Below are 21,717 nucleotides of genomic sequence, written 5' to 3'. Positions count from 1 at the left end.
CAGGTTGTCTCCTGATTTTTTCCTTTGCTCCAGTTTGGTATTTTGTGTTTAGTTTTAAATTAAAACACCATTTCCTACCTAAAGTTTCTTAGATGCTATTTCACTGGTGTTCATAGATCTGCCTCGAAAGGTATTCTGTGCTCAAATCTGATTGACAACTGCCGGATTAAGTTAGAGTGGTATTTACAGGTTCTCAGAAGACATCTGATGTGCATCCCAGTGAGGGCAAAGGTATAGAGAGAAGTTTACCAAACACTTGGCAGAATATGCCCTTTCACAGAACCTGCTGTTTGGAAACAGCCTAGTATCTTCCTTACAAACATCAAAATCCTTCCTAGTGACTAAGTGCACAACACACACCAAACGAACGGTGTTGGATTCCTATTCTTGGTACATATAGTTCTGATTTGGTTTTCCTAATAATAGAAACATTGTAAGTAAGGAGAGAACTCCCTCTTCTGTAATGATTTCATTCAATTGGTTCATTGCCGATGGGAAAGGCTGGCAAATACTGGACTTTATCTTTAGTCTGTCCATTTTCATTTAAGGAAATGTCCTTAACAAAACAAACAACGTGTAAAATGCTTAAGAGTGGCAGCAAGGCTGAGTGGCTCTTTAATACACAAAGCAGGACTGGAGAATGGAAGACAGCCAGAATGTGTGGCTGTGTGAATACACTTGACCTGGCTGATGCTCCCTTCTCTCATTAGCAGTCGATTCCTGATTTTGGGAAGAAATGGGCCAAATGGCAGTGGTTCTGGGTACCCCCCCCCCCCCCCCCAAAGGCCCCAGTTGTTTTCTGCTTGGGCTAGCAGACGATTAATGACCATATGCTATTCCTCTAAAGTGACATGAGAGTCTTGAGATCCTATTTTTTATCAGAGTGTATTGGGCTTGGGAGGAGGTTGCTGCAAACTTTAAAGAGAAAGATGTGCTTTCTCTCATTGAAGAAATCGAAAGATCCAAAAAGGAGCTAAGACAAGGCTTCAATACTAGAGAGCTAAACATGGGGAATTTATGAGCAAGCCATTAAGCCAAATTCAACTAAAGTTTACTGGACGGAATTAACTTCCAATTTAAACATGTCTGTTACAAACTGCCAGATGTTTCTTCAAAATTAGTAGAAGTTGGCTATTTCTCAAGCCCGTTGGAAGTCAAGTCTTTTGACTTTGTTGGTAACTACTGTGCCCCCACCCCTCAGTGGTGAGTTTTCCTCGTAGGGGTAAAATAGGCAATGTTTGGCTATCCTTTTACAAGATGAACTTGAGATGGCTACATCTTCCTATGTACATTATGCCCCTTCCAACCTCATTTTAGAGACTCCATTTAAACACAAAATATTTTGGCAACTATTTTTACAAATGATCATGACGTGTTAAAATTAGTACCTTTGCCTCATAATTGAAATCTGCACTGCTGCAAATGTGTTTTTTACATAGTTACATTGAACACAATTAGGGACTGGGGCATCTGGGTGGCTCAGTCAGTTAAACAGCTGACTTCAGCTCAGGTCATGATCTCCCAGTTTGTGAGTTCTAGCCCAGCATTAGGCTCACTGCTGTCAGCACAGCCTGTTTTGGAGCCTCTGTCCCCTCTCTGCCCCTCCCCTGTCAGTTCTCTCTCTCAAAATGAACTTTAAAAAATAAAGCAATTTGGGACTAATTGAAAACTGGTGTTTCAGTAGCTACCTCTTTTTTTTTTTTTTTTCAGGTCTAATGACATCCTAAATAAAGTGGCCTGGTTATGTTTGCAGTAAGAAATTTGCCCTACCTCTAAGACATTAAAGCTGAGAATCTGTCTCCTCCCACCTCCCAAAGCAATCCTATTCATGGGAATCTATTTCATGGAACTGCTGACCGTGATCTTTTACTACCTCTCCCTCTAAAATACCCCCCATTGCCCATGTCCCACTCCCACTCCTGATCTTGACAACCAGGGACGGTGTCTGCATCACTTCATACCGTGTCCCTGATGCCTGGCACATGCCTTGTAAGATGTAGGACATTAATAATCTTGAGTTGTTACTCCAGTGACAGTGAATTCAGTGCTGAGGCAGCTCATTCCATTCAGTGTGCTCTCCTGTGTCATTCCTCTTTTCCCTGATCTATTTTGTAATTTTCCAGGCACTTTACTCAATCCTCACATGATTATATGAGATAAAAGATAACTCTACCCACCTTACCAATTAGGAAAGTGAAGAACCAAGGTTAAGGGACCTGACTGAGGTGTATAGCTGTTAAGTGGCAGAGCCTGGGTTCAGACTCAGTCTGGCCTTGGAGCCAGCGCCTGTAACTGCTGTGTCACCTAACAGTCCTCAAGGCTGGGTAAAGTCCTTTCCTTATGTACTGTGAAGGGTATCTACATGCCAACCAATGATAGTTCGGGATACAGTGGTGAACAGAACAGGCATGTCCCTTTCCTGAAGCTTTCACAGATAAAAATTACATCATTACAACCCTAAAGGTGAAGGGATAAAATGCAAAGCAAGTAAAGAAGGTAGAAATGAGAATGGGTACAAGGGTTGGCAAATAAGGCTCAATACTCAGAGCTGTAAGAATGAGAGTAAGGATGGGGCGCCTGGGCGGTTCAGTCCATTGAGCATCTGACTTCAGCTCAGGTCATGATCTCACAGTTTGTGGGTTCGAGCCCTGCATCAGGTTCTGTGCTGACAGCTTGGAGCCTGGAGCCTGCTTCAGATTCTGTGTCTCCCTCTCTGCCGCTCCCCTTCTCACACTCTGTCTCTCTCTCAAAAATAAACATTAAAAAAAATTTTTTTTAAATAATGAGAGTAAGGGTGGTTGAGAGGGGAAACCAGAAAGATCATTCGTTGCAAGCTGGAACAGAGTGAAAGCTGGAGTCCATTTTTGTATTCTATCAAAGGCATGTTCTAGTACTTTGGATAATGACACCAACTGTGTGGGATTTAGGCAAAATTCTGTTCTATGACAAGGGATCCTGAACAGTTAATTTTCTATTGCTGTGTTGATGCAGTTCCAGAAAATTCTTGGAAACTAATCTAAAAACTAAGCATGCTCTCTTTGACCTCTGCTTCTAAGCAAACTCCTTGAGCCTTATTCTTTGACTACAAATAGCACAAAGGAAACTGAGCTGCAGTTGCTGTCTTCAGAGTGTATTTGAATCGTCCTGAAAATTCACTTCGCCATCTGGATCTCATGTTATTTCATCTTGGGGGGGGGGGGGGGGCAAAGGGGCAGGGGGATGCTACACAAAAATGCAATATCAATTGCCTTGGTGGGGGGCTGGGAGCGGGAACAGGCCTTTTATTTCTCATTTTCCTTTGGGTAACCTAAAAGTTTTAATCCTGTGTTACTTTTTTAATGTTTAAGAAAAACTCATTTGAATTCACCAACCATCAACTGAAAACCAAAGCACATGATCCCCACAAACCAACCAACCCTGAGCATTTTGCATCAAGTTTTTCCTTCAGGTTTTTCAAACTGGGATCCAAGAACCACCTGCATTAAAATCACCTGGGAAGTTTACCAGGCAGGTTCCCTGGCCCCACTCTCAAAAGATTCTGTGCCTGTGCACCTGCGGTAGAATCCAGGACTCAGCTTGTTTCCCTGATTCTTAGGTGCAGTAAGTTGTGTCCATCACATAGTCCCCCTGCCTCCAATCCCCACACACTTTTTTAAATAAGAAACTTCAGCTGTTTGAGTTTCAACTAACCAGGGTTAAGACTTCCAGCAACAAAGAACTTTGGGGAAAAGTTCCACTAACAGATTTTGGCTGCTCTTGTGGACAGCAACCTTTTCTCATTTTCCCTTTGACATTTTAAAACTACTTAGTCTGGGCGCCTGGGTGGCTCGGTTGAGCGTCCGACTTCGGCTCAGGTCACGATCTCGCAGTCCGTGAGTTCAAGCCCCGCATCGGGCTCTGGGCTAATGGCTCAGATCCTGGAGCCTGCTTCCGATTCTGTGTCTCCCTCTCTCTCTGCCCCTCCCCCCTTCATGCTCTGTCTCTCTCTGTCTCAAAAATAAATAAAATGTTAAAAAAAAAATTTAAAAAAAAATAAAACTACTTAGTCTGAGTGGAAGAGGGTTGTTTCGTGTCTACAACTATAGTTAGTCTCCAAGGGAACTGATCTTGCTTTCATGTATATGACCAAGGACCTGGGAAAGGAACATTTTTTAAGATTCACAGGAGGACCCAGGGGCTCTCGCATATTAACTTAACAAAATAGCAAGTATTTTAGCTTTTAATGGCCAAGCAAATACTCAAAAGATTGGTCAAAATGATAGACAAAGGAGATTTGTAGAGGCAGTAAAGGAAAGAAAAAAGGAACCAGAGTGGGAAGAACTAAAAAGAGGTAACTACACTCTTCAAACTATAATAGAACACAAAATATACCAGCAATAAGTTGATTATAGCGTTCGTTGATGATGGAATTACATTAGGAAACCATCACAACAAAAGAGAATATTCTTTTGAAAAGAACAGTTTACTAAGTGAAACATTCCTTTGAAACATAACATGCAAAAGATTGCCAAATATGTCAGTATGGAAGCCCTTGAATTTATATTTACACATCTCAGCAATGATTTTTACAAATTCCACTCCACATCAAATCAAGTTACTCATGCATGTGTGTAATACCTGTATCTCGGAATGATGAACCACGTTTTAGCCAAGCTTCTTGGAAACAGATTTGCTCACATTGAGATGTATGAAAGAAAAGTTATTTTTGGTCAATAGGTGAACACTTATCCTTAGCTGTAAAGGAAGGTGATAAACAGTTTAGCTTCTGAATATAGAATGGTCTGTTCAGTGCTATGTTTTTTTGATAAAGTTTCTTTTTGGTCCTTGGTACCTTAATTTCTTCTCTCTGATTTTCGGGAAAAGACAGAGGTATAGATGAGACTGGTATTGGAGACTTCGGTGGCAGACATCTTGTTGAGACCATTTTAACCAATGATTGAGTTGTTTGGGAAGGAGTAGGCTTGGTTGCGAGTTCTTGGCATGGATTTAAAATGGAGCTTTTGAGATTCCTAAAGTCATCACAAGTTGCAACCAATTGTTTGGTGGTGGATGAACTTTTTAGAGATGTTGGTCTAGAATTCCATTTATATTTGCCAGCATTGCTCCAATTCCATTTTGAAGCATTTTGTTCAAGCTTGCAAGATCCAGAATTGCTTTTTCTTTTTTCACGACTTTTATCTACACAAGTCGTCTGAAGACTCAAAGGGTCTGAAAGTTTGGGCTGTCTCACTTTGGGTATAGCTTTGGAGGAAGAGGGTCGTTCAGTAGCTGCCAGAGTACAGAAGGTAGTTTGTAGTCTGGGCCTCTCTTTTTGGATAGTCATGTGTTGCAATCTTTCCATTTCTAGTAAACGAGTTATCAGACGTTCAACAGAGCTTTCTGGAGGTTCTACTGTCACTTTCCAATTTTCAGATTTTGAAAGGGCTAATTTGTGCAAGTCCAGGGTATTGAAAGGAGAAGGGAGAAAATCAGGATATGGAAATACTTCACTTGGTTCCTCTGTGACAGATTCCTCAACATTTACTATTGTTTCTGGCTTTAAGTTCAGGTCCATCTTTTTAAAGTAGCTGAGCAAACTATCACTTGCTTTTTCATTTTCTGATAAATCACTTTCATCTGTTAAGTTTTCTTCCACACTGCTGTTTCCATATTTCAAGTTCCAATTTAAAGCAGGTAAAGTTTCACCACTATTGTTTTCTATAGTTGAACATAAATTAATATAAGGCTCATTTCTGTCCTTCAAAAAGTCTCCATCAGCATAGGGCCAGCAGAGAACCAATGGTATCTGCAGTCCAGGGTAAGAACCAACTTGCTTCTCAACTGAAGCACTTGTTACAAGTGCGTGGTTCAGAGTAAAGAGCCTTATGGGATTATTGGTTACATTAAAGCCAGTTTCCACGGAAGATTTTCTGAAATCCCTTCAAAAAATGATTTAGTTAATGAATGGTTTGTTGACTGGAATTAAAATGCTATTAAAATAATCAAAAAGTAAAATTATCAAAGACTGGTTAATGTTTAGTTTCCAATGGCCTATGTGTATCTATCTGTAACTGACAGATGTTAACTCCCAAATATGCTCAAGTACATAAAACTATATACATTTTTAAACGTATAGATTAGAATATTAACTGGATATCCCTGTGTGCATTCACAGGAAACTAGATCGTTATACCCACAAATGGCTGTGTCTATGAATGGTCACTGGGTTGAAAGTGGCTAATTACATCTATTTACCTATGAATAGATTGTATCTGCACTGATGATGTCTGAGAAGGGGGCTATCCAACTCAAACTGAAATTGCATTGACATGTTTATGACCCAGGATTAGATAAAAGGAAGCTCAAAGAATGTAATTAGGTTACTCAATAAAGCCTTCTACATTAGCCATTGTGGTCTAAAAAAAATTATGCCCATATAAAAGGAAACAAAACAATGTTCATCAAAAACTATCCCATAGTTTAAAAAAAAAAAAAAGAAAGAAAGAAAGGAACCATACAGGTAAAAAAAAAAAAAAAAAAAAAAAAATTATCCCATTGTAATTTTCACCTGGAAGTGCTCTTTTATTTCATGACTAATGCTTCTAGGTATTATATTAGAATGAAAACTGCATAAGAGCCAGGCCATGGAACACTGAGTTTATAATAGTTCATTTTTTTAAAGCTTACTAGAAGTACTGACATTGAAAGAGTTGAAGCATTAATTGACATCTAAAGTCTCATTATCTTCTTGCTTCTTTTAATGCCAGTTTATATTAAAGACAGCAAAGTATTCTTGAAGGATTTTGAAAAATACTTTTATTTCTACAGAAAAGAGTAAAAATTTATTTCTTTAGCTAAATATTAGTTATACCGACTTGCCTTTATAAAACCACAGGAAAGTCTCCTGAAATCTACAATTGATGACAGACACAATCCACGTTGTTTAGTGAAAAGAGCATGGAATCTGGGAGTGGGGACGTAGGTTTGAATCCCTTTGCCACCAGTGATCAGAATGGTAAGGACAATACCGACCTTGAGGTGGTCTGAGAAGCCAATTACATGAACGTACTTTGCAAAATGTTGAACCCTAAATAAAAAATATTACTTTTATTCTCTTCTTGATGGCATATTGAAGAGAAAAATCTCAGTAATAAACTATTTCATTGATCCTGGGCTTCCAACTCTGCAACATCTTAGGGTTTCCCAGTATAAATAGCAAATACCTATCAAACACATTGTTCTGCTTAGTCCCCAGGAGACAAGCACTTTTATTGTTTACCTTTTATGGGTAAGGAAGCCGAGGCAGATTGGTTAAGGTCATACATGTGGTAAGTGGTAGAGCCAGAGTGGTGGGACCGGATGTTTGTAATCCTACCCACTGCCCTCTGCTGACTCAATTTGTTTGCTCTGTGTTAGTGTGATACAATTCAATTCATTTCATTTGACCTCTTACCTTGAAATCCTTGTTCCCAGCTGAGTTCCTTCTAGTAAAAGTAGCCTTTCTATCCCCCTCAGCACCGACATTCCCTTAGGGCATTAGTCACTAGGGTCCCTTTAGCATTTCTTGGATTCACACCTTGAATTTCAGCTTAGGGGAGTTTCATCCTGAGTCTCACAGAGGTAAAGTCCTCTGGGAGACTGCTATCAAGTGAGCCACACCCACTGTCAAAACTGGGCACAAAACTGAGGAACAGAACTCAGGATCTCCATGAAACAGCACACTGTGTGTAAAAGTGACCCAGGGTTCAATAAATGTAATCTCCACATAGTAGTACCCTGTGTTTGTAAGAAGCATTCTAGCTGGTTCTGATGGATGCTTAAGTTTAAGAACCAAAAAATAAGTAAAGTCTGAGAAGTGATACACTGTAGTGCTAATGAGCATGAACCAAGCTCTTCTTACATCCTGTTTCTACCATTCCATTCATTGTATGACTTTAGGCAAGTTACATATCTTGCCGCCCTGACTCAGTGTTCTCATCTGTAAAGTAGGAATGCTGACACCAGTACCTTATACATAAGGGATGGAAATCATTCTTGCCCCATGGACTATTATTTTCCTATTACAGTTTATTTTCCCTTCGATGAGAACCCCAAACTCTATCCATATAAACTCTCATTTAAGGGCACAGAAATTCTTAATTGCCCATACACTGATGATCTCTGTAGTGTAAGCCAGCCACTTCCTAGTTTAGAATTTCTATAATTCCCCCATATTTATATGCAATACTTTTTCTTCAGGTTGTTTTTCTTCCTAGTATCTAAGATGAATAGTTAACTCATTGTATTTAGATATATTTCACTAATTTATGGGTTTACAAAAATAAATATTCTCTCACCTGTTCTCCATGGTACTTCCTTCGTTAAGTGGATAACTCCATAACTGAAACATCCCTTGCTTACTATTCTGATAACAGAAAAACCATGGACAACATTTTAGTAACTGAATGCATTAAAAAAAATACTTTAGGAGTATGATGAATAAAATCCCACCTGTGTTCTTTTGTGAGCATGCTCTGACAAATTAAGTTCTAGCATCAGTTGCTCTATTGAAATTTCCAAATGGTTCTATAAAGCAGCAGAAGACTTTTAAACGCAAGACATCTCTGTTCCCTGCTCTTGTTCTAAGACTGTATAATTCTTGTTCTAACCAAGAATCATTTGTTTTTACTGACTTCAGCAGGAACTGGTATAATCTGTTGCAAGTACCAGCTAAACAGTATTAACTAATAAGCCTTGAATATCATTAAGATTTACTGATAGTTAAGTGTTTTATATCCTGATCAAAAAAAGTAAATGAAAGATTAATTTCTTCACTACTTCAACTACTTAGTTGAAATGAACCATTTCAATTGCTTCAATAAATCTCAAGGGCTGAAACTACTTCTCTTTTGGCAATGTTAATTTCCATTTATGGTATTATTATATTGAAAAATACATAATAAAATATTAATTTAATGACCAGTTTGCAGCCCTATAGAACAGAAAAGGCTTTGACTTGTTTGAAGAACTCTATGGAAAGGAAATTGATATTTTTAAAGAAAAAAATTTTTAATGAGCATATATGTAATTTTAAAATAATATTTTGTGAATTATTTAAAACCAAACATTTATCCTTACCTTGTTAATTGAACCTGAAAGAATGTGTATGGAAAAAATGACAATTAATAGTTACATAAAACTGGTTGCATTAAAAACAAACCCCCTTTAATATAAGTGGCTATTTGTATTACAAGTATGAATATAAATTTTTAATATTTATAAGTATAAATACATACATCTAGGATTTCTTACCACCTGTTGCACTATCCTTTCCAGGTGGGAGATTTTTATTTTCAGGAGCAGGTATTTCTGAATCCAAATTCCAGTGACAGCACAAGTTCTAAAACAATATTTGTTTTAGGATAAACAATGTTAAGAACACTTTAATAAAAGCTCAAGTACATAATTTTTCATGTCTGTAGATAAAGTCTGACAAAAAGCACAAAGTTTCTTGACCCATTGTCCCTCCTATAAGTACACTACCAGCATTTTTGAGAAGCAGGTAGTATTCTCTTATCAAACTGTTAACAACTTGATGACACCTATTAGGAAATAGAAAGGCTTTTATAATGATTTATGGCTTCATTCCCATTTTGTTAAAAATAATGATGGGGCACCTGGGTGGCTCAGTCGCTCAGTCGGTTAAGCGTCCGACTTCGGCTCAGGTCATGATCTCGCGGTCCGTCAGTTCAAGCCCTGCGTCGGGCTCTGTGCTCACAGCTCAGAGCCTGGAGCCTGCTTCCGATTCTGTGTCTCCCTCTCTCTCTGCCCCTCCCCCATTCATGCTCTGTCTCTCTCTGTGTCAAAAATAAATAAACGTTAAAAAAAATTAAAAAAAAAATAATGACACACAGGTTTTCAAAACTGATTTTAAAAATACAATAAAATATCCAGTTCTGTGTGTCCCTGGTACACCATGGCACATTGGCCAAATTTTCTGTATCCGAACACGGGATCTGATATCCTATAAACTCTTTCCATCGACCAAAAAAAATTCTCTAATCCTCACATCGTACTCAACACTGACAAACTCACCAATCATTCTAGACTCCAGATATTGAAAAAACACTCAGGAAGTATTCAAAAGCAAGTCAAGAAATGAATAGGGGAAGATATTAATATGTACTGAATATTTTATGTTCCAGACATTGTGCTATGCCATGGGGGGGGGGGGATGTGGGATGCGTGTAGGAGAGGATTGTAACAATTTATCTTGGAATAGGAAAAATGAGGAGGTGGAATTTATTTATTTATTTTTTAGTAATTTTTTAGGAGCAAACTCAGTTATTTCCTATCTCAAAATAAGAAAACCCTTTGTAAATTAAACTCTAAGCAATACACAAATAAAACATTAGGTGTCATCCCAAAACTAAAAGAGGAACAAGGAGAATAAGCTTAAATACAGTCTGAGGATTTAACTGGCCCACAAGAAAATTATCTCCTGACAGGAAAGGTAGTTGAACATTGGGAAGGTAGCCTGCAGATTATCTTTCTCTGGAGGTTAACTCCCTGCTCCCTGAGATAACATGTAATTAGGTCTAGTCTCCTGAGAATCACCGGGGGACCTTTTTAAAACTAATGCTTGAAAAAAAAGTTACAAGTTCTGACTCAGTAGGATGAAGGTAAGGCTCAGTTATTTGTATTTTTAAAACCTCCCTGACAGATTATCAGGCTTCTTTCAGCTCCGTGATCCTGGTCCACTAATGCACAAGAGAACATGTAAGAGAAACATCCTTACAGTGACACCTTAAAGGGAAGCTGTTAACTGTGGTTGAGGTCATCCAATAATATTAATATAGGAGCACCTGCGTGGCTCAGTGGCTTAAGCATGGGACTCTTGATTTTGGCTCAGGTCATGATCTCAGGGCTGGTGAGTTAGAGCCCTGGGATGTGCTCTGGGCTGACAATGTGGAGCCTGCTTTGGATCCTCTGTCTCCCTCTTTCTCTGTCCCTCCCACGCTCACGCTTGCACTCTCTCTCTCAAAAATAAATTTATTAAATAAGAGATTAATATAAAACAATTTGTCAACTGGTAAGGAAAGCTATTAACTCCGCACGACATCAGCGGGATTGCAAACTCCTTACAGGTTGGGAACGATTAGGCTCTTTGATATTCCACCTGCCTTACCAACACTTTTCATAAAGTTATGTGTGAGAAGATTTTACAAGGTGAGCACGGCCTGATGGATCAAGGTGGCATCTTTCACAAAGTCCAATTGCAACAGGAAGCGTTTTGAGGTTTGGAGGGAAGCTGGTGAATTTCTCCTTCATTAAGAGAAATAACAATTTTCCCTTTGCTATTAGTGCAAGTTCCCAAGAGGAACATCCCACACAAACCGCTCACAATGACAAAGCAGCAGGGGTCTCAGCAGGAAGACTCAGCAGGAGCTCTGTCTTAGCAAAGCAGCTGCCTAACGCTCAGGTCACTGCCACAGGCCGTACCTCCTGCGAGATGCTGGATGCACGCGGGGTGGTGCCATTGTTCTCTCCATTTCTTCTTCCCATTTTGCATCTCTGTTTCCTTAAAATCCTACACAGGTTGTGGGACAGGCACAATAGATGGGTAAGGTATAACAGTGATTTTTTTTTTTTTTCAAAGCTTGTGCTTTGGCTCCTCATCTAAAGGAGGTTGCAAAAATGTTTAGAATGGAGGACAAAGGAACTATGAGGACAGGGAAGAGGTAACAATAGGAAATCAACCAGAAATAAGGTGCAAGCCAGACGAAAAAAAAAAGCACAGACAAAGCAAATTCTAAAATCTAACTGACAGAAGATTAGGAAATTAAGGTCTTAAGTGAGAAAGGAAACATATCAGATAGAAAGATAAAATACAAATTAGAGGGGCAATTGCGTGGCTCAGTTGGTTAAGCATCTGACTCTTGATTTCAGCTCAGGTTGTGATCCCACAGTTAGTGGGATTGAGCCCAGTGTCAGGCTCAGTGCTGACAGCTCAGAGTCGGCTTGAGATTCTCTCTTGCCTCCTCTCTGTCCCTCTCTCACTTGCACTCTCTCTCTCACTCTCTCTCAAAATAAATAAATACACTTAAAAAATACAAATTAGAGGGGCACTTTGGTGGCTCAGTCCATTGAGTGTCCAATTTTGACTCAGGTCATGATCTCACAGTTTGTGAGTTTGTGAGCCCTGTTGGGCTCTGTGCTGACAGCTCAGAACCTAGAGCCTGTTTCAGATTCTGTGTCTCCCTCTCTCTGCCCCTCCCCCACTCCTGCTTTGTCACTCTCTTTCAAAAATAAATTAACATTAAAAAAATTAAAAAAAAACAAATTAGAAAAAATACATCAATTATCTGGAACTCATAAAACAGGGCCAGGAACTCTTTGGCTTTTCATTAGGCAAAACAGGTGCTCCATTCGAAAGCCGGATGAACCTTATAGCCCCCCATGCAGTTCTGGGGACACTAGAAGGCCCAAAGGACCAAACGCTATTTTCCATGCCCAACTATCATGGTTTCTAAGCCCACTACTGTATAAGGTAGAAGTATCAGAGAACATAACAGACAAGACAATCACTGGGCTAATGTATGACTATGTGGAATCACAAATTAAAGCCACCGCAGTAATCAGTATATTTCTTAATCATTTACAATTTATTGTCTCCTAGAAGGAGAGGCAGATCCTGAAGAAATAGAAGAGTACAATTCAGGTATCGATCCACCTGCTCCATGCCAGGCCCTGGGATGGAACAATGAAGGAAGAGGAAGGAGTTTGCTGAATAGGTGGCACAGCCTGGGGACCCCCCAAGTGTATGCCACGGAGTAGGGCCTGGGGTGCCTGGAAAAGGCTACCGCACCTGGAGGAGGGGCCCAGAGACAAGGAGGCCTTTGTGACAAAGCTTCGGCGGCGAAAGGAGCCTCAGGACAGGAAAGCAGGGAGAGAGGTGCAGGTGGGAGGCACAAAGCCCGCTAGTGAGCTACCCCTCCTGACCCTTCCTTCCGGGCCGGGGGTGGCTCGGTCCGGGGCACGGAGCAGGTGACAGCAGGTGGGGCTCGCGGGGGCGCCCCGGGCCGCGGCCTCTTACCCCATGGCGCCGCAGGCCCACGTGTCGTCGTCGGCGTCGTCCCCGAAGGTGCTGCTGCTCCGAGGCCCGGGTCCCTCCGCGTGCGGGGCGAACGGCTTGACGGGCGCCCCCTCGGACTCGGCCTTCCTGCAGCAGGAGGACAGGGGGGGCAGCGGACGGCGGCTGGCCGCGAGCGCGGCCCCCTCAGCGCTGGACGGCCTGCGGGGCGCAGGGGCCCAGGCCGGGCCCAGGGAGGCCAGCCTGGGCTGGGGCTGCGGCTCCGCGGGCCTCCCCAGCGGCCCGGTCGCCCGGCAACTACCATCGAGCGGGGGCGCTCGCGACGGTCCCGCGTTCCACCGGGGCCACCGGTATTCCGGGGCCGCGGGCCGGTCGGGGGCCGCCTGGGCCCAGAGCCTTCTGGGGGTCGCCAGGCCTCCAGCCCCTCGGGACGAGCCGCGCCGCCAGGGCAGTGCCTTGAGTCCGGGCCCCTGCGCCCCTCCGCTCCTCCTCGCGGGCGGACAGGCGCACTCAGCCATCGCAGGTGGAGGGGCCGCCCCGAGGCTCCGCAAGGGCGGAGGTCACGGCCGCAGGGACTTCTCGGGCCTTCCTGGGCCCTGGCCCTGACCCTGACCGCGAGCTAAGAGATATCCGCAGATCCCTGGCACCTGTTCGAATGAAGCCAGGGGGTCGGGCTGGCTAAATGTACGTATGTGCACGGATATATGTACAATTCTATCCATGCTGATAATATGTAAATTTAATTAAAATGGAAGAAGGAAGGTATCCCAGCTGAGAGCAAGCCCACCTCTGGTGGTTCCAGATCAGTCATTGGTCTTACAACAGAAGAACAGAAGCTGATTTTTTCTTTTTCTATCTAGGATAAATTTAGATGATAGGAGACCAGTTTGGCCCTCCAAATGTATATCTCTTACTTCAGTTCCATGAAATCAATGTGTGGGGTGGGAGAGGAAGGAGCGTGTATGCATATATATGATATGGATATATTATTATATGTGCAGTATTGTGTATATACATGTATAACAAGTAAATATGTAAGTGAATATTTACATATTTATGGCTGATATATGTGTATGAGTAAATGAATAAAGATATATATGTATAAATAACATATAATAATATATAAAGATATATGTGTATAAGTAAAGAATGTTTAAAGAAATCAGCGATATTCTTTATAAGAAAGCATTGACATTTGAGAAAGACATTTTTGCAATCCTTTGCTGATGATACTATTGCGTTCTGTTGGGTTGAACATCCAACTATAGATTCGAACCCCAAAATGTTTCATTAAGCATCTAAATGCACTGGTTCTTAACATTTGGGGGGAAGAGATGTCATGCTCCTTTGAGAGTCTTCCCAGAAAATGCACATATAAACCAGATGTCCAACAGAATTTCAAGGGTTTGTCAGCTCTTGGAACTCCCACCCCCACCCCCTGCCCAGAGGTGTCTGTCTCCTTCTTCTGCATGTCCATTTTCCTCTCAGAAAGGCCTGTCCTGGCTCGGCTTTCAAGAAGCCTTCCCACCCACTTTACTCTTTCATAAGACCCTATTTTTATTCTTTCACTGTATGCCTCACAGTCTTGTTAATCTTGTGTGCTTTTCTATTGCCTGTCTCTTCCCATTGGAGTATAAAGCTCTGTGAGGGCGGAGGCCTTGACTGTCTAGTTCACTGATCTACCCTATCACTTTAAAACTGTGCCTAGCACATAGTAGAAGGACAATAAATATAAGAGAATGAATTTCACATTGGTCTCCTTGGAAGTCTCCCTCTTAGGCTATGTCCTCCAGACTGTTTTCCATACTGCTGATATAAAACATAGACCTGCTCTAATGCCTTCCTAATCCCAAAGAATGAGGTCCAAATTCTGTAGCCAGGCTTTAAGTATCTGCTTATCACTCCTGGTGCCTGCATGTCCAACACCTCAGACATTTTGCAGTTTTCTTAAACACTCTCTCTCTGCCAGGACATACATCATTTTTCTTTTTCTTTAATAGTTCCTCCTTTTTTTTCTCCTCCCCCCTTTTACCTGCCTAGTTAAGTCCTATCCATATAAATCTAGTTCACAAATCATCTTCCTTAGCCCCTCAGGAAGAATAAATTGCTACCTCTTCCAAGATTCTTCATTTGGGTTATTCTGATTTGCTTACAATTCCCTACTCACTGTTACATTCTAATTCTTCATTTCATTCATATCTCAGTCACTATCTTTTCAATGCCTTAAAGACAAGGCCTGGACTTATTCTATCTGGCCTGGTCCCTGGCATATAGTAGGCATGCAATAAATATTTGAATCAATTTAATTACTCCACAAATAACATTTGCTAGAAATAACACTTGCTAGGATAGGGTTCCCATGTGGCAGGCATAAGGCTGAACATTTTATATAGATTATATAGATTAACCAATTTAATACTTCTAATAACATGATGGGAATAGTTATTCCTATTTTATAAATTGGTAACCTGAGCCTTAAATATATTGTTTTCCCAACTTACAATTATTTTAAAAATAGTGAATTGGGTAAATATTTAAGTCCAGATACTCCCAGATGATACTTTCTACAAATATATTTAGCTGGGAAATTTTTTTTTCTGCTGTCGGGATAGAAGACAAAAATGATGTGTGTATATGTGCACGTGGGCATGCACATCACTTTTCTAGCTCACACATCTCCTGTCTTCCTTGGTTTATGTTTGTTTCTGTGTTTTCCTTTTGTTTCAGAACATGAATTGCTTCCCGATCCCTTAAGCTCCCTCAGATTTGTCATCCTTAAATACATCCTCTAAGATTCTTTTTTTTTTTTTTTTTTTCTTGACAGGACATATTTCTAAAAACCTTCTTATCAAATTGACTCTTCCCCCCTTTCTCTGGAGATTTTTTTAATGCTTTGACATTAGCATAAAAATCATGCCCCCTCCAATCACTTGTTGAATTGATAGTTTTTAGTACTACAGGTTTATAACTATAGTCACAGCAAAGTCCCTGGACACTATCTATGTGGGAGCCCCAGTCTAGGTGGCGAGGAGACAAGAGAAAAAGTGTGAAATGATGTGCCAGTGTGAAATCTAAGGGAAACAGCTAAGAGAATCACACCCTCTCCAAACCACTCAGTCTGGTTTGGCTCTAGTCCTGCCTTGAGAGCAAGGGGATTTGTTGGACAGGGGTTTTCCATAGTAGCTCTGACGCAGCTCTAACATCACTCCTTAGCCCAACAGAGTGCACTTTCCTTATAGGCCATCCCAAGGCCACTCCAGGAATTCAGATTTTAGTGGCAGCATCAGACTTGCCTTACTTTAACACTTCTTTAGCTAATCCAGTGAAGGAAGGTAAGGGAGATGTTCTATGTCTCAGGGCATTTAACAAGCTCTTACATTCATTGCAATGGAGGTGGTCTGAATTGGTGGAAAGAAGGAACGCCTTGGGCCAATCACTTGGTAGGTAAGCATGGCTTGCTGATCAAGTCAGTTTCTCCTACTATGACAAAAGTGACAATTTTGACCAACAGAAAACTATTTTGGAAAGCCCTTTAACATACATTCCTTTTTGTCGTCCAGAGTTATGTAAAGAGATGTCAGTGACAACACTGCTTAGCTTCTAATGATTCTTCAGGAAAACCCTTCTATTTCCATTCACCTCTTTCAAGACCTTTCATATTTTTACATTACTCATGTATTTGCCTCCACTTCCCTTTATTCTTCCCTGCTGTATGGTCAATGTCACAGCTGGTTATTTACTGCAGTGGAATCTTGTTCAGTGTAATTATGTAAATATTTTCAGAAAGTCAAGGCCATATTTTCTAATTAGTAATATGCATTTTTGTTCCCAAGTACATGAGATGCTATTCAGTGGGAAACATTTCAGTTCAATTCTGGGCAATTTGTATTTAGTGTATGATTTAGATAACTAGTCCTTTGCTTCTCCTTTTCTCCTGCTTTCCCAGCTCCTGCTTTCTGTTTCAGCCATAGCCAATTATATTCACCCCAACTTAGGACTCCATTTCTGTGAGCCTTTACCTTAAATGTCCTAACTTTCTTGGATTTGTCTAATTTCTTTTTAGGAAATAATGTATAAAAATATTTTTTTGGTTAGAAGTTGCATTTCTCTTTTAAAAATTAACCTTGAGGGGCGCCTGGGTGGCGCAGTCGGTTAAGCGTCCGACTTCAGCCAGGTCACGATCTCGCGGTCCGTGAGTTCGAGCCCCGCGTCAGGCTCTGGGCTGATGGCTCGGAGCCTGGAGCCTGTTTCCGATTCTGTGTCTCCCTCTCTCTCTGCCCCTCCCCCGTTCATGCTCTGTCTCTCTCTGTCCCAAAAATAAATAAAAAACGTTGAAAAAAAAATTAAAAATTAACCTTGAACACTTTGCTCCCTTATGTGGGAGACCACCATTTTGTTGCAAAAACATAAAAAATCTTGTTTAAGACCTATTTATTCTTAGAACAAATGTGATAGTGATCCATAGGGATATATTTCCAAAAGCTAAGCAGGTACCTTCACAAATTCTACACCTGTATATGTTGCAGCCCATACTGTTGAATAAATTCTCAGTCATATATGTCTACCTATATTTAGATTTTCCTGCAAGACTAGATTTCTGCAGTTTGCATAGCTTTATGGCTTCCTGTCCTTCAGATGCCTATGCTCTTAGCCTTGTATCCCAAATGTACTTTGAATGTTTAAGTTTCCGGAGCAGGACTTACTTTCTGGTGCCAGGAAAGTTGTCGCTTAGGTCCTCATTCTGGTAGCTGGAGCCCTCCCACCTCATTTGCTTTGAACGGAACACTCTCTTTAGAACGCTTTCTTTAAGAAACTTGGAGATGATCTTTTCCCTTTGAACATTACTGAATATTTTGCCTTCTGGAAGCCAGCTGATCTTGTCACATCCACCATGGCAGAGGGGAAGGGGAAGGTGTTCGGGAGACACAACAGCCCTCTTTGGAACAAAAAAAGGAATTGCCGTTTACCTAAAAGTCATGAAGAAGAGATCAGCCTAACTAGAAAAACAACGCAGCGTCCTGCAGGTGCTGTGCTGTGGGATCAATTTAGTTAATAATACAGTGCTACTACCTGAGCGGCACAGCTGGCCCTTCATAGCAACTCATTGTCACAATAAGAAAGAAAGAGAGCACTGGCTTAGGAGGATTCTCTCTCATCTTTCTTTTGAGAAAATAATCATATATTACAAATGTGGTTTTGGAAATGTAGATTTTTTGGCCATGGAAGAACAGAATTGGAAATAAGCCAAATTCAAAACAAGATACAAACTAGAAGGATGTTTCGTCAGAGGACATTAGTTCTGTAGGGTGAGACCTGGCTGGCTGAGATCAAGATCACACAGCTAGTCAACAGCAGCGGGGCACCAGCCTCCGACTGCTGACCCTGGTCCTGAATGGTATTCTTTCCACTGCACCACACATAGAGTGAATGAGATGGATTCCTTGAAGCAGTCTTATCCATTGCAGAAGACATTTATCCATCAGAGCATTTCTTTAAAAATAAAATATAATCCCGTGGCCTACTTCTGATTTCAGCCAAGGTAAATAAGCCAAATAACTGGAAACATTCCATCAGTTGCTATTTAGAGCAATGATTAAGAACATATGGCGGGGATGAAAGGTATAGTACAGGGAATATAGTCAATGGTATTGTAACACTAATATATATATATATGTATATATATATATATGTATATATATGTATATATATGTGTATATACATATATATATGTCAACTTACATGCAATATATCACTTCCTTGGCCTGTAGAATAGCTTAAAACATGGTTCGTTCTTTTCTATTTATATAAATAATATTTAGTGTAACATATTCATGTTTGCTTGGAAGAAAGAAGTCTCCACCTATCAAAATATCCTACCCCCCTCACTTCCACAAGCTCCCTTCTGTCTCCAAAAACACCCATGAAATCATGAGAATCACATTATATTCGAGTGATTCTGATTCTCTAACATATTTTAAATATATTCAAAGTAAACCCTTTTGGTTTTTTTTAAAGCCTTACTCTTTAAGTTTGCAAATTAAAAACTAATTTGCAAGTTCAGAAATAAAATTTTGTATCTTCTGCTCTGGGCACTAATGTATGACATGATATAATCATGATGCTACTGTGGTCCTGACCAAGGGCTTTGAAGTTTGTTAAGAAGCTGGCAAGCACTGCCAGCTGGCTCGTAGCGTGCTTGGCTCACATGGATCTCCTCATTTCTGATCACTTTGCAGTGCGGTTGCCAGCCAGTTCATGGGATACAGCAAAGTGGTGACCCTGGCTCAGGTGGCAAAGCAGGCTGAGGTTAAGGAGTAGCTAGAACAACCCTAACTGTTCGCATTTTGGCCTCAAATCTGGGAGGAGTTCTTGACACCTTCTACCTTGCTCAGGGCTATGCTATCAGCTATGGTGGGTCAAGATCATTTAGTACTTCTGCTCTGGGTCCACAGTGAGGACTGGCTTCTGTCAGTAAAGCTAGAATGGAGCATTTGGTTGACTCTGTTAGTTCGGATAAGAGAATAAGAAGCAGGTTGGCCTCCTACCTGTGTTAATCTGGACATTTCCTCAGTTGTGGACAATGAAGCTCTTCACTCAGTTCAGCTTGAGGACTGTATGGAGGTAATCGCTTTCCCTTGGGGCCTAGTAGGTCTGCGGAGTCTCAATTATGTACACACAGACCTCCATGAAGTGCCAGATGGAAAATCAACACTGGATGTGTGCACAGTGGCTTCCCCTCTTCCCTTTAGGAAAGTACTCTGTTTGCCTCAGCTGTTGTCCACGTTCAGACAGGAAATGAGTTTCTGCCTGAAATCCCCATAAGAGTTGGCAAGATCTTTTTGACAGGCTGATTTCCTCTGGTTTGAAGATAGGATGAGCATTCAGGATTCCAGGCTAAGATCTGGGCCATTGTGACTCTCAGAATGCTAAGTGATCTGAGACCAGAAAATAGATTCTGTGATACCTTCTCCGAGATGGAGGAAAGCTGGGAAAAAGAACAACTGTGGGGCACTCTACCCTTCTGATTCCTTATTTGTTCTTCTCTGTAACTCAGTGGGTCATCATGGGGACAGCCAAGAACAACCACACTGTACTGAAACTTCCCCTCCTTGACAAACCCAAGACACAGAAAAACTATGCCCAACCTGAGGTTCTGTGTCACACCTTTGAGACCCTGTCTAACCTTCACAAACTGCTGCCAAATCATATGATGGAGACACTCTACTTCTACAAGAGGGAAGAGGACAAACAAAATTGTATGTGGGCAGAGGATGGGCGTGAACTCTGTTTAGTAAGCATATACTTCGTCTTGGTGTAAAACTGCCTCTACTTTTATTTATTTTTTTTTTTTAATTTTTTTTTCAACGTTTTTTATTTATTTTTGGGACAGAGAGAGACAGAGCATGAACGGGGGAGGGGCAGAGAGAGAGGGAGACACAGAATCGGAAACAGGCTCCAGGCTCCGAGCCATCAGCCCAGAGCCCGACGCGGGGCTCGAACTCACAGACCACGAGATCGTGACCTGGCTGAAGTCGGACGCCCAACCGACTGCGCCACCCAGGCGCCCCTACTTTTATTTATTTATTAAATTTTTTAATTTGTTTTGAGAGAGAGAGCAAGCAGGAGAGGAGCACAGAGAGAGAGGGAAAGAGGGAATCCCAAATAGGCTCTACACATCAGCACAGAGCCTGATGAGGGGCTCAAACTCACAAACTGTGAAATGATGATCTGAACCCAAATTGAGTTGGTCTCATAACTGACTGAGCCACCCAGCCGCCCCCTGCCTCTGCTTTTACCATGACTAAGAACTGACTCTTTATATGGCAGGTGTGGTCAGTCCTTGGCATGCTGATTATGCTGTGGGGGTCCATGCTCTCTGAGCTCCCCTCTTCCCTTTCGTTTTTTGGACTGGTCTTTTATGAACCAACTGAGGTCTGTCACTGTTCTTCAGGCAAAGTCTACCTGTGGGATGATGGAAAGTGGATTAAGTGGGAAATAATCTCTAAATTTACAGGTTCAGATTTGATTTGAAGATGAGTAAGGGAATGTCAAAGTTGAAGGTCAGGCTTCGAAGCTTATTCCTTTGCTCTATTTCCTGGTGTGCCTTCCTCCTACTGTTCCACCCCACAGAGAAGCCGGATATTCCCTCTCCCTCCCGCCCCCACCCCGCCACCAAGGATTATAAATGCCCCTCCCTTTCTGGAGTTTGGAGCAGCCCCCAGTCCTGGAATTCTCTCAGAGCTGTTTATAACTGGACTGATTCGCAGAATTGGGTGGGGCCTGCCTCCTGAAGTGTTTGTTCCTGCTTCAGTGAAAGACAAAGGTAGCTGGTAGCCACTTGTGCCCATGAATTTAGAAAGGAAAATAGCAGCTGCCACAGTGCTTAAGACACAGTCCTGGGGAGGAAGGTTTAATGGCAAATTTGTCCATTTATATTCTGGTTAGTCCCAAGTCCCTGAATGCACAGTATTGTGAATTGATCCCAATATCCAGATTACACTAAAGATTACATAAAAATAATCAAGGAAAATAAAGGCAACCTCCTAGAGTAGATAAATATAGACAGACAATTCACAAGATGAAATACAAATTATCAGTAAGCATGAACGCTGTTCAAACACTCTGGTAGTCAAGGAAGTAAAAGATAAATCAAGGCAATATTTTTT

The 21,717-nt window shown here is 41.3% G+C and overlaps 2 protein-coding genes across 5 annotated transcripts in view; one reads left to right on the top strand and one right to left on the bottom strand.

Annotated features, from left to right (window-relative positions):
* Window positions 1-4,443: 4,443 nt before the first annotated feature.
* FAM217A (family with sequence similarity 217 member A) lies at window positions 4,444-13,348 on the bottom strand. Of its 2 annotated transcripts, XM_049654915.1 has the most exons (6): window positions 13,055-13,348; window positions 11,461-11,548; window positions 9,271-9,358; window positions 9,097-9,110; window positions 8,316-8,383; window positions 4,444-5,918 (listed from the first exon to the last, which is right to left on the bottom strand). In XM_049654915.1, the coding sequence occupies exons 1-6, from the start codon at window positions 13,057-13,059 to the stop codon at window positions 4,700-4,702; spliced, it is 1,482 nt and encodes a 493-aa protein (XP_049510872.1). In that variant the 5' UTR covers window positions 13,060-13,348; the 3' UTR covers window positions 4,444-4,699. The 2 variants fall into 2 exon arrangements, with proteins under 2 accessions (XP_049510872.1, XP_049510871.1); XM_049654914.1 differs by lacking the exons at window positions 9,097-9,110; window positions 11,461-11,548; window positions 13,055-13,348 and having other exon boundaries at window positions 8,316-8,378; window positions 9,255-9,367.
* Window positions 13,349-20,021: 6,673 nt separating this feature from the next.
* LOC125939455 (uncharacterized protein C6orf201 homolog) overlaps window positions 20,022-21,717 on the top strand; it is a 26,467-nt gene continuing 24,771 nt past the window's right edge. For 2 of the 3 annotated variants that reach the window (XM_049654920.1, XM_049654919.1), the window contains exon 1: window positions 20,022-20,307. In XM_049654920.1, the coding sequence (XP_049510877.1) occupies window positions 20,115-20,307 (193 nt within the window). In that variant the 5' untranslated portion in view covers window positions 20,022-20,114. The remainder of the gene's footprint in view (window positions 20,308-21,717) is intronic. The other variant, XM_049654918.1, reaches the window with a different exon arrangement.

This window comes from Panthera uncia (assembly GCF_023721935.1).
Source record: "Panthera uncia isolate 11264 chromosome B2 unlocalized genomic scaffold, Puncia_PCG_1.0 HiC_scaffold_25, whole genome shotgun sequence".
Classification (NCBI taxonomy): Eukaryota; Metazoa; Chordata; class Mammalia; order Carnivora; family Felidae; genus Panthera; species Panthera uncia.
Note: the sequence above shows the minus strand (reverse complement) of the source record. Positions and strands in the feature narration are given on the sequence as shown.